At 45.5% G+C, this 17030-nt stretch overlaps 1 protein-coding gene across 1 annotated transcript in view; it reads right to left on the bottom strand.

Moving 5' to 3' along the window:
- Window positions 1–16569, bottom strand: part of CDYL2 (chromodomain Y like 2) — a 120205-nt gene extending 103636 nt beyond the window's left edge. The window contains exon 1 of the mRNA XM_040982329.1: window positions 16148–16569. Within this exon, the coding sequence (XP_040838263.1) occupies window positions 16148–16171 (24 nt within the window). The 5' untranslated portion in view covers window positions 16172–16569. The remainder of the gene's footprint in view (window positions 1–16147) is intronic.
- Window positions 16570–17030: the final 461 nt, after the last annotated feature.

The following is a 17030-nucleotide window of genomic DNA, read 5'->3' as shown; positions in this document are numbered from 1 at the left end:
GTGATTACAACAGGCAAGTCAACAAATGCACTGTACATTCATAGAGGCAAGGAGCAAGACAGTGAGTGTCTCAACTGATGACGAAACACTGCAAAATCCAACACTCTTATCATGATGAGAAAGAGAAACCAGAAACACAGTGAAATTCTTTCAAAATATTAAACAGACTTCATGAAAATCCAACAGCTAACAGCAGTTCCCATGGCAAAAAACCATCAGCTTCTCCTAAGATTAGGAATAAAACAATAGTGCTTACTTTAGCCAACGGTATCTAACCCATTAGTTCCAGCCTAAGTAGACACCAAAAGCATGGGCCAGCAAAAGAAAGAAGTACCACGGACTTCATTAAAATATAATTTTTACACATCAAAGCATACCATCAAGGAGTGAAAAGACAGCCCGTCACTCATCTGATAAGGATATAACATCCAGAATATATAAAGAACTCCTACAACTCGACAAGTAAAAGAAAACTCAATTCAAAAATGTGCAAAAGACTTGCACAGGCATTTCCCAAAACATACACAAACGGCTAACAGGCACATGGAGAGATGTCCGATGTCATTATTCACTTATGGAAATGAAAATCAAAACCGCAATGCAATACCACTACATAACTATTAAAATAGCTGTACTTTTTTTAATAGAAAATAAATGTTGGCAAAGATACAAACTAGGATCCTACACTGCTGGTCAGGCCTTTGACTAAGATGCCAGTCAGGAATGTGTCTCCCGAATATGATAACTGGATCAGCTCCAACCCCTGCTTCCAGCTTCCAAGATGCAAAAGGGATGGCTTGAGTAACTGGGTTTCTACCGTTCACATGGAAGGCCTGGACTGGGTTCCCAGATGCCTGGCTTTGGCCCCACCCCAATCCAGCCACTGTGGGCACATGGGGAGTGAAGCAGGGGATGGAAGCACTCTCTCTCAGGCTTTCTCTTTCTCTGTCTGCCTCTCACATATTAAAAAAAAAAAAGTTCTCATTACATATAATAGAATATATATGAATCCTGAAAACATTATGCTCCATATTTTTTAAAAAAGCCAAAGAGAAAAATGTTATATCTGATGTGATTCAATTTGTACAAAGGGAGATAGGTGACCACAAGGGGTGCTGCTGACTTCAGCAGTTTGGGTTCTGTTTCACTTGATGCAGATGCTGTAGGCATTGGTGACAGCTGTATGACACTGAATTGTACACTAAAAATGGCTGAAATTTTTAAAAGTTGTTATGCAGTCATCAAAATACTAATCAAAAATACTAATACAACCTGTAATGTATCCTATTTCTTGTACTGTTTCTCTTGCACTTTATTAATGTTCCCACTCCCATTTATATATATATTTTTTGATACAGTTTAGTTAGCACTGGAGTTGCCCTTCCCCTTCTCCCCTCCAGTCTCACAGTGGGTGTCTTTCACTTATTCTCACAAGCTGCTGCTCCTGGAGTGTCTCCCAACTATGTAAGAGATTGTCAGTCATTTCATTGTGAGTCCGTTCTTGTATGAAGGGTCCTAATGAAGGCACAATGAGGACTGGATCTTCTTTATTTATGGGCAGGAGCAATAACAGTGATAAAAGGGACACTGACCACCTCAGGTAATTACTAAATAATCAGTCTCTTATGGATGGTTGATTAATTAATTACATCACAAGATCTTATTACAAAAAGTAAGTAGGAAGTGACTAAGGTAAGATCTACATGTAATATCCCTAGATTTGACATCTTATTATCTTATATTAGAGTAAACATATGATATCTGACCTTTTGTGATTGGCTCATTTCCCTTTGGAATAAAGGTCTTTAGTTTGGCCCATTTGGCTACAAAGAATTGTATTTTTTTTTAATAGCCGAGTAGTATTCCATAATGTAGATGAACCACAATTTCTTTATCCAGTCCTCAGTTAATGGGCATTTGGTTGCTTTCATGTTCTTGTGATTGTTGATTGTGCTCCAATGAACATTGGGATGCAAGTTGCTTTCTTATGTTCCATTTATATTTTACACCTCATTTAGGGCTTCCTTTCACTTTGTAATGTAACTTTCTAATGTTGTAAGGCAAATTCTGGATTGATTCTTTTTGTGTGCAGTAGATGTGTCCAAAAGTTACGAACACTCCTCTAAGTATGGCATCCCTGTTGTCCAATTACTCTGAGTGTCATTCATGTTATTTTAAAAACATTTACTCTTGAGATTCAGGTTCTGGTTTTTCCAAGTTCTCAACTGGTTAAAATCTCAACGTCTCAACAACTACTAAAGGTAACTATGGTGGATGACACTGGGGAAGGATTCTAGAGAACAGACTGTACAGCCACCAAGACAGAACAACCAGGAGGTGAAGGGCTGAGAAACACATCAGGACACAAGCAGAAGAAAAGTAATGATGACTCATTTGGAGGAAAAGGGTCCTAAATCCTAATGTTCCAGAGTTTTCTGGAATACTTGAGAAGCTTCCACAAGTACTTCTTATGCTAAAGACATGGCAGGGAGCGAGACAAAAATGATTCCACCTTCCAGAAGACAGCTCTTAAACATGGAGAAACTAAGCCATTATCAGGACCAACACTGTGAAGATGTATCGCACCACTCAGGAACTCTTTGCCAGGAGGACTGATTTGGCTGGAGGTCAGCGAGGGCCCCTTGGTGACTCAACACATGAGCTCAAACACAAGGGTAAGAGGAGACCCAGCCTGGCCAGGAGGAACCAAGCAGAGGAACAGGCATATAGCAGACGACGCTGACAACCTGAAGGCAGGGTCCTGGGTGCACAGAGGACACAGATGAGTGGATTTGGCTGTGGCTGGGAGGCGGGCAACGACCCAGACACATTCAGGATGTGGGACTTCTGCCCAAGAGTGGTGGGAAGCCACTGAAGACATCAGGGAAACTGAAAAGTTCAGCAGCATCAAGGAATCCCCTTGGGTGCACTGTGAGAACAGAACGTGGCCAAGAGGAAAGTCCGAGAGCCCAGTGAAGCGACAAGAAGTATTTTTCTGTTAGCCTTTGTCTTATTTCGAGAAAAATCTCTTCAAATCTCATTTTGTTAATAAGGCTTGTTATCTTATAATAAGATACATTAAAAAGGCCAACAACTAAAACTGTGGATAAAAGCCAAGAAACAAAAGCAAACATATCATAATTTTACCTACGAAAGTCTCACATTTTAAATCACACCATATTCTTGGTATATTTTGGATTCCAGAATCTTACTCTACGTACAACGTGAAACTATTTTCTCCTGATCCATGGGAGTCACTTTGCTCTATTAGTTCCTGCTACACAAATATCATTAGTTTTGGGCAACCAAATTAGTCAAGTTCTTTTCTTCTATTACTAATACTTTCAGGGATATACCCAAGAAGTCTCCATCTCAACCAAGGTCATGGAATTCCACCCCTCGCCATGTGGTTTTCTCTGGCAATCTGACAGTGGCAAATCTCTTATCCATAACCCACCGAGTGTTGATGGCTGTATAAGGGAGTAAGATAAGGGCCAATTTTCCTACTTCTGTATGTATATCCCTAATTTTCCCAAAGCATTTACTGAAAAGTCTGACCTTTCTCCAGGGTGTGCTCTTGGCACCTTGGCCAAAAATTGACTATAAGCGTGTCGGTCTATAGGCTCCGTATCTTAGCCCATTGACAGATGTGTTTGTTTCTATCCCTCTTCCCTGCTATTTTGATTACTATAACTTTAAAAAAAATGTTCAGCAAATCATCAAAAAATGCAAATTAAAACAATTTGATTTTCTCATATCTGTTAGATTGGCCATTACCAAAAGGATAAACAATAACAAAGGTTGGCAGGAATGTGGAGGAAAGGAGAACCCTTACACACTGCTGTTGGTAAGTTAGGATGGCCATTCTGGAAAATAATGTTAAGATTCTCCAAAAAATTAAATATAGAAATACTATCTGACCTACCAATTCCACTACTGGGGAAACATTCAAAAGAAATTAAATCAGGATGCTGAATGTTTGCACTCTCAGATCCACTATAGGCAAGACATCTTTGCCCTGTTGATAGCTGAATGGATTTATTAAAGCGGTATATACATACAACTCAAGACTAACTAGCTTTGAAAATAAACCACCCACAATGTACCACATCTAAGAAAGGGAGAGACTGGGTTTCTGTATGCACCTGTATTCTCTTCCAATTCAGTTGTCCTTTCTACCCTAGATAAATCCTGCAGAAAACTACTTTGATAAATTACCTGACAGGTTATCATCCAGTCTAACAGAAAACAGTACTATCTATCCGTAATGAAGAAATTGTCCTTCTTTATGTACCAACTGAGTATCACCTTATCCAAAATACTCAGGACCAGAGGTCTTCTGGATTTGAGGATTTTTTTTTTAACTTTAGAATATCTGAATATTCACAACAAGATATCTTGGAAAGAATATCCAAGTCTAGACAAAAAAAAATTCACTTTTTTTTTTAATACATCTTACACACACTGCCTCAAGGCAAATTTCCATGACAGTTTTAACAATTTTGTGTACGAACCTCTGTTTGATGATGTAGGATTTCCTACTTGTGGCATGATGTTGGCACACAGAACATGTTAAATTTTAGAACATTTCAGAGTTTGACATTATGGACTGCTCAAGCTGCACCAGCATGAATGCTTCTAGTTATTTGAGTAGAAGAATTAACAGCACCAAAGACTAGAAATGTCCATGGCCTGCGGATGTTTTTTAAAGACCAGTTACGTACACCCATTTTTTAGAACTGAGGGTTTAGTTCACTCATGGAAAGCCTAGTTGCCTACCAAGCAGGAAACCTCAAGTTAGTGGGACACCTTTAGCAAGGAAACTGTGTGAAAAACACCATCCCACCAACCCCAGTAATGAACAAACACAAGCATGTCGACCAGAAGAGTCTACAAAGGCCCATAAGCATACTGAATGGAGTAACAACTAGAGACTGATCAAGAAATGTTACCCACTGCTTCCCCATGCCAGAGTCTTCTCACTGCCAAACACTGGGCAAAAAATCCACAGACCAAGAACACAGAAATGAGTTACACCATTATAATCACCGACATGGGCCAAGCCAGTGCAGCTCAACACAGTATAGACAAACATCTCCCGAGTCTCACTGATGCTTCCCCATCCTGAGCAACTCATTTCACAGCAACTCCACAGGCCAACACACAGGCTAACCTTGAGCCAAATACATACGTTTTCATGCTAAAGCACAAAAAGGCAGGACTATCTATTTCCCTTTTGTTGTACTTATAGCAACCCTGAATGACCTATGCCTGTGATGATCTGTTCTCAAGATGGTGCCATGCTAGAGGGACCACCTACCAACTAAAGAAGGGAAGACACAACGAGAAGTGGAGGGCATCTTTATTCTGAAGATGAGTGGCGATGGCGCAGGTTTAAACCTTGATTCTTCCATCTGATGGCTGCGAGTCTCTATTTCTGAATTGTTAAGTAGGGATAGTATTGGCATGTATCTCCCAGGAAGGACTCAATGAGACACAGTATGGAAAGAGTTTGTCACAGCGGGAGTCTAGCACTCACAACACTGACATATAAAACTCCTTACTGTTTTTACTGTTGTTGTTATTATTAGTATTTTAGGCAACAATCACAGGAAGCATCACCTCAACAGCCTCTCTTACCTAAGATCACAGATAAGAGTTCTTGCAAAGAATGCATGCTGATTTATATGAAGTAGGTAAATGAATGGGGCTTGCTCCCTCCCTCTCCCTACAAGCAACAGCCTTTTAGCACAGCCTACAAGCAACGCTATTGGATGCAGGGGGACAAAAACCCAGAGCCTTTGTCCTGGTATGGGCTACTTCTGAAGGGCCATCACAGCCAGCTCCCAAGGTGACCTCAGCTGTAACCTCGCTGGTCACTCTGCCATCTCTCCAATGCTGCCTTCCCCGTCCTCACAGGGGTATCATCTCCCAAAGGTGCTCTTGTCTCAACTTTCTGGACACAACTCTCCATCTCGTTGTCTGTCTGCAGGTAACCCCATCTAACTAGACTGTACATCAAGCTGGGCCAAGCCACTGAGGCAACACTAAGAACGACCAGGGCCACTGCAAACCACTAGGAAGCAAGGGATGAAGATTCCTGAAGAGCAGGCCAAGAAGAAGGCCTACCAGCAATGGTTGTTCATGTCATTGATTATTCATTCAATGACAGAGAAAGGCCCCAACGTAGAAATACAACATGAATAACACAGACACAGGTCCCTGCCCTCACGAGGCTTGGAATCTGGCACCGAAGAGTGGAGCAATGGAACCATATGCCCAATAAAAATTGGCATCATGCTCCCACACGTAAAAGAGGATATCATAATTTCTTCTGTACCACTGCCTTAAGACATATGCTTATTACTAAGTTAACTTGTAGGAACACTAAAGCAGGCTTTTTGTAAATATCAAATAAGAAAAACTCCTGGATGAGATCTTAGAAGTCCCTTTCTTCTGTGTTTGGTTTGTTTGTAAATAAGAAAACCATCTTTGACTTGCCATGAAAAATTGGTGTAGGTGCTAGTTGAGCTTGTTTTGATCACCTTGTCTTGAAGTCTTAGGGCTTTCTGTTCTGACTGTGGTGGCAGTGCTGACTTTGTCTATGAACTTCAAATGGGTGACCACTCCTGTTTCTCCTTACAACGTAAATCAGAGCAGAAAGACCTAGAATTCTCAATACCACCACCACTTCCTTATGTGTGATACAAGCCTCTAGACTGTGGCATATGTCATTACGAGCACACATGGATCACGACACAATGCCCAGAACATTCACTAATCCTACCACTACCATCTGAACTTTCAGTTAGTTCATGAGCTGGGGACTACACTATAAACATACACATGTAATTTTAATAAGGAGGTAAGGACAGTTTCAATGACCAAAGGAACATTTCATAGCTTTGCTCAAATGGTGCTTTTACAGAAGTGCTCATAAATGTCCAGCAGGAAAAAAAAAAGCCATATGCTAAAACTTGCTTAAAAAGTTGTTCAAAGGGGACCTGGCTGCTCCTGAAAATAAATGGAAATTTCCAGTATGTTTTTAAAAATTACATACAACTACATGCAAGAGTTGGGTTTCTCCATTGTGTTCCAGATTATCATAGTCATGGCTGCAGCCCCTGCTTCCAGCACCACTCTAGACAAACAGTTGAATGACTTAATAACTCTTCAAAAATAAAATTCAAAACCAGCATTTGTGCAGGCTCTACAGTTTTTTTTTTTAATTTAATCAAGTGCTGGAGACACAATTTTTAAAACACTGGAGCAGAAGACAAGGAAATGAAAATCAAACAGGAAAATTCCCCCAATCTAGAGCTCGAGAGCAGAGTGGTGGCTCTTCAGGAGGGGAATTCCAAGCAAAGCAGCGTGGCCCACAGCCCTGTCCCATAGCTGTGCTGCACAATCACCATGTCACCACCACTCTACATCAGTCACACAGTAACACAGTGAAGTGGCGATGTTACAAAAGCTGACAAGGAATGGAGGAAATGACTGGAAAACAGTGCATTTAAAAAAAAAAATGGGACACGAAATGCCGAACCAACGATCCTCCAAGGCCTCTAAAGTTTCCATTTCATGATAAGGCATGGTCAAGGGATGGACTTTTCATGGCAGCAATGTGACCCTTGAAGGTGGCTTAGGCTAAACTGGGCAATGTCAAAAGCAATGAACTGAAGGAAAGTGCAGGACATGGTGGATCAGAATCAAGACCACAACTCCTAAACTTCAGACCCAGTACAAAACCATCCATGGCTGCCACCCTGCACCTAGCTCCAGTAACAGCTACAGCATGACAAATCCCTCCAGGCTGGGAAGGTTCCTGAAGTTACCAGTTCCAGCCCAGACCTCTAGGATGAGGGCTCTTTGCAAGGCAGGCCATGTTGGCAGCATAAGATGAAGATGCTTAATAAGTAAGCTCTTCTCTGAAAAAAAATCAACTCAATCATGAGGCTTTTCCCTAATAGAATAGGCATGGTTTACAGCACAGGCTTACCAACATCCAAAGGAGTAAAAGGCTCTGGCCAAGCAGCTGTCAGAGATTGCAGAGTAGACCAAAAAAAAAAAAAAAACACTGTATCTGCAGGATGGGTCATCAGGAAAGAGAGCATGTGACTCGTAGGCACTCTTGAGAGGGCTGCTTTCTACCAATGATATCTGGTTCCTCAGGAAAGCCTTGATAGGCTCTTAAAGCCTCTTAAATGACTGACACAAGCCCAGTGAGATTAGCTAGGATAATCTCCCTTACTTAAAGTCAACTCATTATGGACTTTAACCACAGCTTCAGAAGACCTTCATGGAAACATCCATATTCGTGTTTTACTGTGTAACCAAGGACCGGAACCAGCCAAGTTAACTTATAAACCTGACCATCGCCACACTCTTCTATCCACCCCACTTGTCTCAGACAAATGCTGCTGTTATAAACCACTGATGAAAAATTTCACCTCCATGTCTTCAATTGAGTAAGATCTTTCCCTTGGCCAAATTCTGTATGATCACATGCTACAAGTTTGACTTTTTCACCAATTAAAACAACTGAACATGTCAAACATGGCTGTCATACATGGAGTAGCAGCAGGACTCATCGGATTCATGGAAAACCACCTCTTTCAAGAACATAAACCAAATAAACCAGAGTCTTCATCCCAATCTTCTGCCATCCAGGTCACTGAAAAAAGAGTTCGACTAGAACTAGGGAGAAGGTATCACTCTTTCCTCATTCCAAGGCTCGTAAAAGGGCTGCCCATCTAAGATGTTTCTGTACTCACATTCCCCACATACCCTGGGGTTGTCATCATGTCGCCATCAAGCCCAGCCCAACCTACCAATAAACAACACAGAACAGAGCCATCTCAAGCTTACCCAAGATGTCCTGGCTGTTCAATCCAAAGGCTACTAACTGGCAGTGCCCTTCCCTACAGGAAATCTCCCTATGTCTTCCCTACACCAAGGCCTCTTGAGTCGTCTTCTCTCTCTTGCTACTTCCTTTAATTGTGACTCATCTTCCTTCCTTCCACCTCTAAAATGTCCACTTTCTCTATCAGTAGACTCCTCTTCACATTAATTCTAATCTATTTACTAATGATATAAAATCTGTCTCATGTCAGACTCTGCTCCTGATATCCAGGCACATATGATCTGCAGCCACATATATTTACACTCAGATGTTACACAGACACACAAACACATTCAGAAGTGTTCTTCCCACTGCCTCCACTTCCCTCAGCCAATAATGTCTTCCCAAGTCCCATCACACACTTCATGAACCTCCAAATGATCCTTCAGACCCTGGCTTTCCTTCAATCCCTTTACACTGCCAGTAAGTTTTATTTGGGGAGGGTAGAGGAAGCAACATCCGAAAATTGCATTTTCACCTAGGCTTCTTTGCAGCTAAGTTTGACCATGTAGCTGCCAACGACCAAGGAAAAAGGCAAAAGTGGAAGGAACTTCCAAACAACCTTTCATGGAGAAATGACATAATTTCATACTATCCTACCTATGTATACTCCCAAAAGGACAGAAAGAGTTTCACAGCTACGTTCGACCACGTGAGGACAGATGACAGAGTGGACAACAAGAGAGTCAGAGATAACAAAAGAGCTTGGCATCCTTAGAATCTCAAAGAGCATCATAGCAATGCCAGATTGCCCAACTTCAAACTTCATAGCAAGTCAAAGAATAACACTTGTTTAAGCCACTGTTATTGTGTACTCTCCTTCACATGCTGTTAAGAGATAATCTTGGCTAATATGCCAAACCTTGTTGCTTATTTTTAAACCCAAAATCCATCCATTTCTCCCTATCCTTATCACCACTTTCTTATTTTAAGCCACCATGATCTGTTATTTCAATAACTGAAACGGCATATACTATGAACCAGTCACCCTGCTCTGCTCTTTCTCCAGCCTAATCCACTATGCATTTCTGAAGGGCAATCTGAGATTGTATTATCAATCACATTAAAAATGTTCACATTCTTCACCCAGTAATTTTGTTTCTTAGAATCCATCCTGAGGAGAGTTGTAAAAATGCATTCAAATAATTAAATTTACGGATGTTTATAATAACAACATTTATAACAGTTTACAAGTGGAAAAAATCTGGATGTCAAATAAGAGATAGCTACAAAGGGAAAATGGCATACACCAAGGAATATTCACCTGTTACAACAAGTTAAAACAGAATATCTTAGTAAATGAGGAAACAGTTTTAATTCGCATATATTTAAATAAAGTAGATTATAAACAGATGTATCCCATTTCCCAATTTGATTTTTAGTAACCTAAAAACTTACAAAAATCAATTCAAGTCTTACCTTCATCTCTACACACAAAAAGCCAAGATTTTAATTAATACAGATATCATGTTACTATTTATTAGACATCAATAATGTACTAAACACATAATAATAGTAATACTGGGTTTCTAATTTTTTTCTTTTTGCTTGTATTGTTTTTAATTTATTCAAGAGGCAAAGTCACATATACACATTCCCCAAATGGCCATAATGTGCAAGACTGGATCAGGCCAAAACTGGGATCCAGGGACTCAACCCAGAGCTCCTGTATTGGCTACAAGAACTGCTGCCTCCCAGGGTCTACCTTGGCAGGAGTCTGGACTCAGGCACCAGAAGCAGGAATCTAAGCCTGACTCTCCAACACAGGATGCAGGCATTAGCAAATCAAGCCCAATGCCAATTCTGCTTACTTTCTTTAAAAATACAGCAACAAATATGAGCTGCTTCCAGACAAAAATCCTAATATTCTCATCCAAGTCCTGCAAATCGGATCCTACTCATGTGTAGCTCACATTCTTCAATCCCCTCCTCTGGGGAGCCATCTCTTACTTCTCCACGTCAGGATCATGCATCCCCACCACACATTCCCAGAGAAATCTCTCTTTCTTCACAGTGCTATCAACAGCCTGGTTTCTTAGCAGCACTACCCACAAACCCACAGGCTCATGGAGGGCACATTTGTCACTGCCCTAGTCGCTGGCACGCTTGGTGATCTGTATGTGCAAAAGGAATGTCGGCACTATGAAGTCTATAGTGTTTATGCCTTGCTTCACCATCCAAGGCGTGCAGAACAAGTCACATTCCTAGGATCTGAAGATTTGTCTTCAGGGCTTAAGATCTCAATCACCATCAGCCCTAAATATTTGCTTAGTAGTCACTCAAAACTCAAAGAACCTTATCAATGCCTCTCAAGGCAGGTTAAGCCCCTCAGCAACAACCTTACGCAATAAGGAGCAATTAACATGAAAGTCCATTGGAAAAGAAGCTAGTGCTTCTTCCAAATAGCACTTCAAACAGGGACAAATCAAGCACACATTACATTTTCATTATGGGTGTCTACCAAACTCCAATACACAACCTCCCTAGACACCTGTTTCTTCAAATGCTGGTGCAGAGAATCAAGAAGCTGTATCACAGACCATCTTCTCTGATAGTAGCCATGTTTCTCTGACATGAATTATCTTGCCATGATTGCTAACTAAGAGAATGATGTTTGATACAAGTAAATCATGATTCATATGCATTCTTCCTCATGTGTTACTACTTCAAAGCAATCACAGGTAAGCACTCAAGAGAAAAAGGTGAATATATGAAAACCTGATAACCAAAGTGTAAATGCACTCAAGTGTCTTCCTCTATTGTACGTGGTGGCGGTGGTAATGGCAGCTGCTAATTTAGTCACTCCAAGCACCATTATGTTCTCCACTGTTAACCTGCATGGTCAAACTCCAAGGACAGAAACTACCAAAACATGGCTCCCAACAGGGAAAAAAATGAAGAATGCCACTCCCTGGACCTGAGCTAACTTGTAAGAAAATGCTCTCTATTGCAAGTGAAGGCCCTGTGTCATCAACAGGAAGAAAAGGAAGCACAAGCTCCATCTGAAGACTGTAAAAATGACAAATCACACACAGTGGAGATCAACTGAGCTGTATTTTTCTCAGATCTGCTTCTGTTGTTGTCAGCAAAAGGTATTCACCAATCCACCTCAATCCTGCTTTGCCCATAAGCTCCATATTTGGGGGAGTGTGATTCATGCAGAGAGCAAGGTGCACATGGAAAGCAACAGTGAAAATACTGACACTTGTCCCTGTAACAGAGTCCATTTCTAACCAAAGCAAATTTCACTGAATAAACCTACAACTATTGTATTTATTTGGATGAACAAATACTATTTTTAATTTGGAATAACATTTTCTTATGTATAATACAAACATTCATACAATCACACATATGTACTTAAATAGATATGGAAGAAGAGATACATGTTAATCCCTAAAGATAACTCGCCTCTTCATGGCATTTTATCCTTTCAAGATAGAACGTTGGAAAATATAAAGACGCTGAATATTGACACAGAAGAACCTGTCAAATCCCCCTCAAGAATTCTCTACTTGGGGCCCTACACAGTAGCCTAGCAACTAAAGTCCTTGCCTTGCACACACCAGGTTCCCATATGGGCGTCAATTCGTGTCCCAGCAACCCTGCGTCCCACCCAGGTCCCTGTTCATGGCCTAGGAAAGCAGTCAAGGACAGCCTAAAACCTTGGGACCCTGCACCCATGTGAGAGACCTGGAACAGGTTCCAGGCTCCTGGCTTCGGATCAGCTCAGCTCTGACTGTTGCAGCCACTTAGGGGAGTGAATCAACGGACCGAAGACCTTCTTCTATGTCTCTTCTCTCTGTATATCTCACTTTCCAATTAAAAAAATAAAGTAAATCATTATAAAAAACAATAATTCTCCATTCGGCCATTACCGACTACCTCTACACACACATACACATATGGCATAATCTGTGGATTTCTTTGGCAGAAAAGAGGAGACTTCCTCCACCACACCAGCTCAGCACAGGGGAAAGATGTAAGGCACCCTCTATCAGCAAGGAGAGCCCGCTGGCTGAAGCTCAGCTGTATTCAGCCTTTTTAGTGAACAACTCTTAGTAAGGGACTCGGCCAATTCTCTTCCACAGAACTAGACCGCTACCATGGGTTTTACCAACCACTGGGAGACCACGAGGCAAGAAGGAAAGAGTCTCACTCAACATTACCGAAAACAAAGGTTACCCAAGTGCTTTATGAATTTGAAAACCCATCTTCTTTTTGCTGATTCTGACCAGGAATAATGGAATGTGCAAAGCGCTGGGGGCTCGGAGACAAACAAGACCAGAAAAGTGAGTGCCGGTTCCACTGATGATGACCTCCGGTCATGCAAGCATCTGGGTGTAGGAATGATCAGAATTCCGCAGCTACAAACTCTAGTGCCTACCAAGTTACATTCCCAAGAGTAAAGAATGGGTGCTTGGTAGCACAGAGCCCTGGGCACAGCAACTGAAGAGCCATGCTCCATCTGAAAGTACTCAAACACATTTTCTTACCTACCACTGAGGCAAGAGAGAAACACAGGCAGAAAATCTAGACCTGGCTCATGGTGCCACAACACAACCCCTGTGTTTAGAAGGTGGCTCTGAATAAAGCCTTTGACACTGCATCAGCCACGGGTTAAAAACACCTTCATAGACATGCTGGCCAGATTGCCTTGGAAAACCACGAGAACGCCACTGCAGGACAAGCAAAGCAGGAGCATCTATCAAGACCCCAAATGTGGGAAACGGGGCTGGATTCCACAGCTCCCCATCTTGAGTGAAGAGCTGAGGTCACATGAGGTTTCCAGCTCCAGGCGACTTCAGAGTCAGCACCTGTTTCTTTTGCAATGCTATTTGAAGAAGGCTTAGTAGTCACAACCCAAATCGCTTCTTTACCATAAAAGGTCAGCAGAAACCCACAAAAGGGGTATCAAGAGCCAATACACTAATGCTTAGCTCTCTGGGATCTTGGTTAAAGGTCAAGAAGAGTCATCTTTTGTGCCCTTGAATACCATACTAACTTAGGGTACGACCCTATTTAAAATGTGACTTCTTTTCCTCCTTTCCAGGTCAATGTACTAAGAGTTCTTCTGAACTCAACGACCTCTTTTTACGCTTACAACTGTTTCAGGAATGTGTATGCTGATGTGTGCGTAGCACTGCCTAACTGTTTTTCAATCTGAACGAGTTAAATTCCAGCATCCATGTCATGCGATATAGACACAGGGTATAAAAATGCTGACATCTGCTATATTCTTGTAATGCCGCTGAGCCCTTTTGGTCATGACCACACAAATAACTGGCCACCAGGAAAATTATTTTACACCTAGCTCAATTATCTTCCACCAGAGATATCGTTATCATTCCCACTCTGCTTTTGATTAAGAACTTCTGAGGTGCTCCTCCTCAAAAACTCTTGCGTCAAGAAGAGCAAATTCAGACAGTCCCTCCTTCTGAACTTTCAGTGGGGTAAAACCAGCAATTCCTAATACGTCCTCCTCAGGGCTTTGGCAGTGCAACTTTTCACCTGAGCAAAAAATAAATGGACTCCACATCCAGGGACAGAATAATCTATGCTCCTAAGCAGATCATCTTTGCTCCTGAACTGGACCCACTGGTGGCCGACAGCCTTCTGATGCTGGGTGTCCCTCAGCAATGTCAGCTAAACTTTCCATAGCACAGTGTGTCAGCTTTCAGCTGCAGAAGCGACTCTGCCATCTTGAAAAAAAGACCAGAGTGCTTGGATGATGAAGCAGGTGCCATGTACCAAGTTCCTCACCAGGTCTCCATCCGATTCCCATCTTCTCTCCTTTGGCTCAGGGATGAGGGAGGCCTACACGTGGACACCTGGTCGAGCAGCACCATTCCTGTACCCCATCTCATCTGCCCCACTCAATGGCAGTCCATGACCCAGTCTCACCAAGTCCAGAATGATTCCTGGCCACACGTCTGGAGGCCCACTGGCCATTGTACAGGTTCATGCCAGCCAGCAAGTGTACTTTGTGAATACACCAATGAGGGCCGGAGGGGAAGCAGCTCCGGGTAGGGAGGAACCACCCTGTAATCTCTTATCCCAAAGGTGAACTCCACCCATTTCTTCCCTTCCAGGTGCTCATCTCAGTTTAGCCAAAAGCCTGCAGCCCTAACCGACTCAGGACCCTGGGTGATCTGCTGCAGGGGGCGCTTTCTGGCAGACTGAGTAAACCTTCTGGACAAAGATGGCCGGTCTCCAGGCCTTCCTGTGGGGAACCAGCTCCTCTCTGAGGCCACGCTCCCCAGGGAACTGGCCGTTGCTTCCTGTCTGGTCCACCTGTTAGGAATCCCAAGCAGGAGCCACTGGCTTGTCCAGACGATGAGTGTGTCGGAAAGACACCCGGCTGACCCCACTCCCTCACCACTTTGCAGATGACTTTAAAAGGATGGCCACTACCTGCATGGACCTGGACACGTTATCTGAGAGCAGGGCTCACATCCCAGGTCCTGTAGCAACCTGCACCGCCCACCACCCACTTGCAGGTGCCCTTCCCCTTGCACCGAGGGCCCTCCGCAGCGCCCCCTTTCCCCTCCAGTAAGCGCGGCACCCGCAAGGACCGCCCCACGCCCCAGCCCCGAGGGCTTCCGAGCCAGGGGCGGGGGCAGCAGGTGGGGGGAGGGGCCCGGGGACCCAGGAAGGGGTTTCAAGGGTGACTCCTGGGCTCCCACCTAGCCGCCTGCTTCGGGGTCCCCCAGGACCCTCACCTCGCTCCAGCCGAGCTCCAGTTGGATTGCCTGCCCGCCCCCCCCCCCCGCAACACACACGCAGAAGCCGGCTCTCCCGCGCCCCCGGGCCACACACCTCGCACCCCCACTGGCCGCAGCGGAGCCCCCCACATTCCTGGCACGTCCAGTGCTGACTTTTACCTGTACTTTCTGCACTCGAGACGGCTCGTCGGGCGACAAACGCCTCCCCGGACCGCTACCTCCCCCGCCCGGCTCCGCCCGGCTTCCTCCTTCCACCACCACCCCCCCAAGGCCGCAAAGTAGATGGAGTAAGAGAGTGTGTGCGAGAGAAAGAGAAAGAGCGAGCGGGCGCGGGCGCCGCGGGAGGCGGCGGGCGGCGCGCCCGGCCCCCGCCACCCTCCGGCCGCCGCTGCCGCCACCCGCGGGCTCGGCAACTCCGGCTCGCGCCCGGCCCGGCCCCGGCCCAATCCCCCGCCGCCCGCCGCCCGCCGCCTCCCCGGCTGGGGCCGGCCCGCGCCCCCGCGGCCCCGCGGCCCCGTACCTCGTAAAGGTCCCCAGAAGCCATGCCAGGCTGCGGAACTTGGCTCGCCGGGGTGTGCGCGTCTGCTCGCTCGCGCCCTCCTTGCGTGTGCGCGCGGGGGCTAGTGTGCGTGTGTGTGTGTGTGTATGTGTGCGCGCGCGCGCGAGTGTGGTGTGTGTGTGTGTGTGTGTGTGGTGTTGAGTAAACTGTGTTTTTGCAGAATGACAGGCTTGGGGGCTGCCTATGCGCAGAATCAGAGCGGGCGGCGGCGGCGGCGGGGCTGGCGTAACCGGCAGTGGCGGCAGCGGCGGCGGCGGCGGCACGAGCGCGGGCAGGAGCGACGGCCGCGCAGTGCGCCCGAGAAGGCACGGACGCGGCCCGAGCGCCGCGGCCCCCCGCGACCCGGCGACCCGGCGCTGGTGGCTACAGCCGGCAACGGCTCGCCCCGGCGCCGCCTGCAGGAAGCCGCCCCGCGCCCGCCGCCAGCCCGGACGCTGCTGCCACTGGGCGAGTCCCCGCCCCCCGGGAGCCCGGCCCGGCCCCCGGGGCGGGAGATGGGGGAGGCGGGGGCGGCTGCCCGGCCGCGCCCCGGGGACGGAGCCCGAAGCCCCGGGAGCACTCAGACCCGCCCCTTTGGCCCCGGGCCCCCCGGCCGAGGGACCCCCGGGGAGGTGGTGGCGGGCCAGGTGAGCGCCGGGCGTGCACGACCCCCGGCACGCGAAGGGGCGGCCTGCATGCAGGTAGGGGGCGGCTGTGGGCGCGGGTCCTAAGGAAGGAGCCCACGGAGTGGCCGCCCCTGGGTGCCCACTGCACCCTACCACCACTCCCCAGCTCCAGGAGCGGATGGGCCACCTGAGACCTGGCCCCGTCGGAGCTGCGTGGGGCCCCTCCGGACTGGAGGCCA

This window comes from Ochotona curzoniae, unplaced genomic scaffold (genome assembly GCF_017591425.1).
Source record: "Ochotona curzoniae isolate NIBS_2020 unplaced genomic scaffold, NIBS_Ocur_1.0 contig_3622, whole genome shotgun sequence".
Lineage (NCBI taxonomy): Eukaryota > Metazoa > Chordata > Mammalia > Lagomorpha > Ochotonidae > Ochotona > Ochotona curzoniae.
The sequence above is the reverse complement of the archived record's forward strand: the minus strand, read 5'-3'. Positions and strand labels throughout refer to the sequence as shown.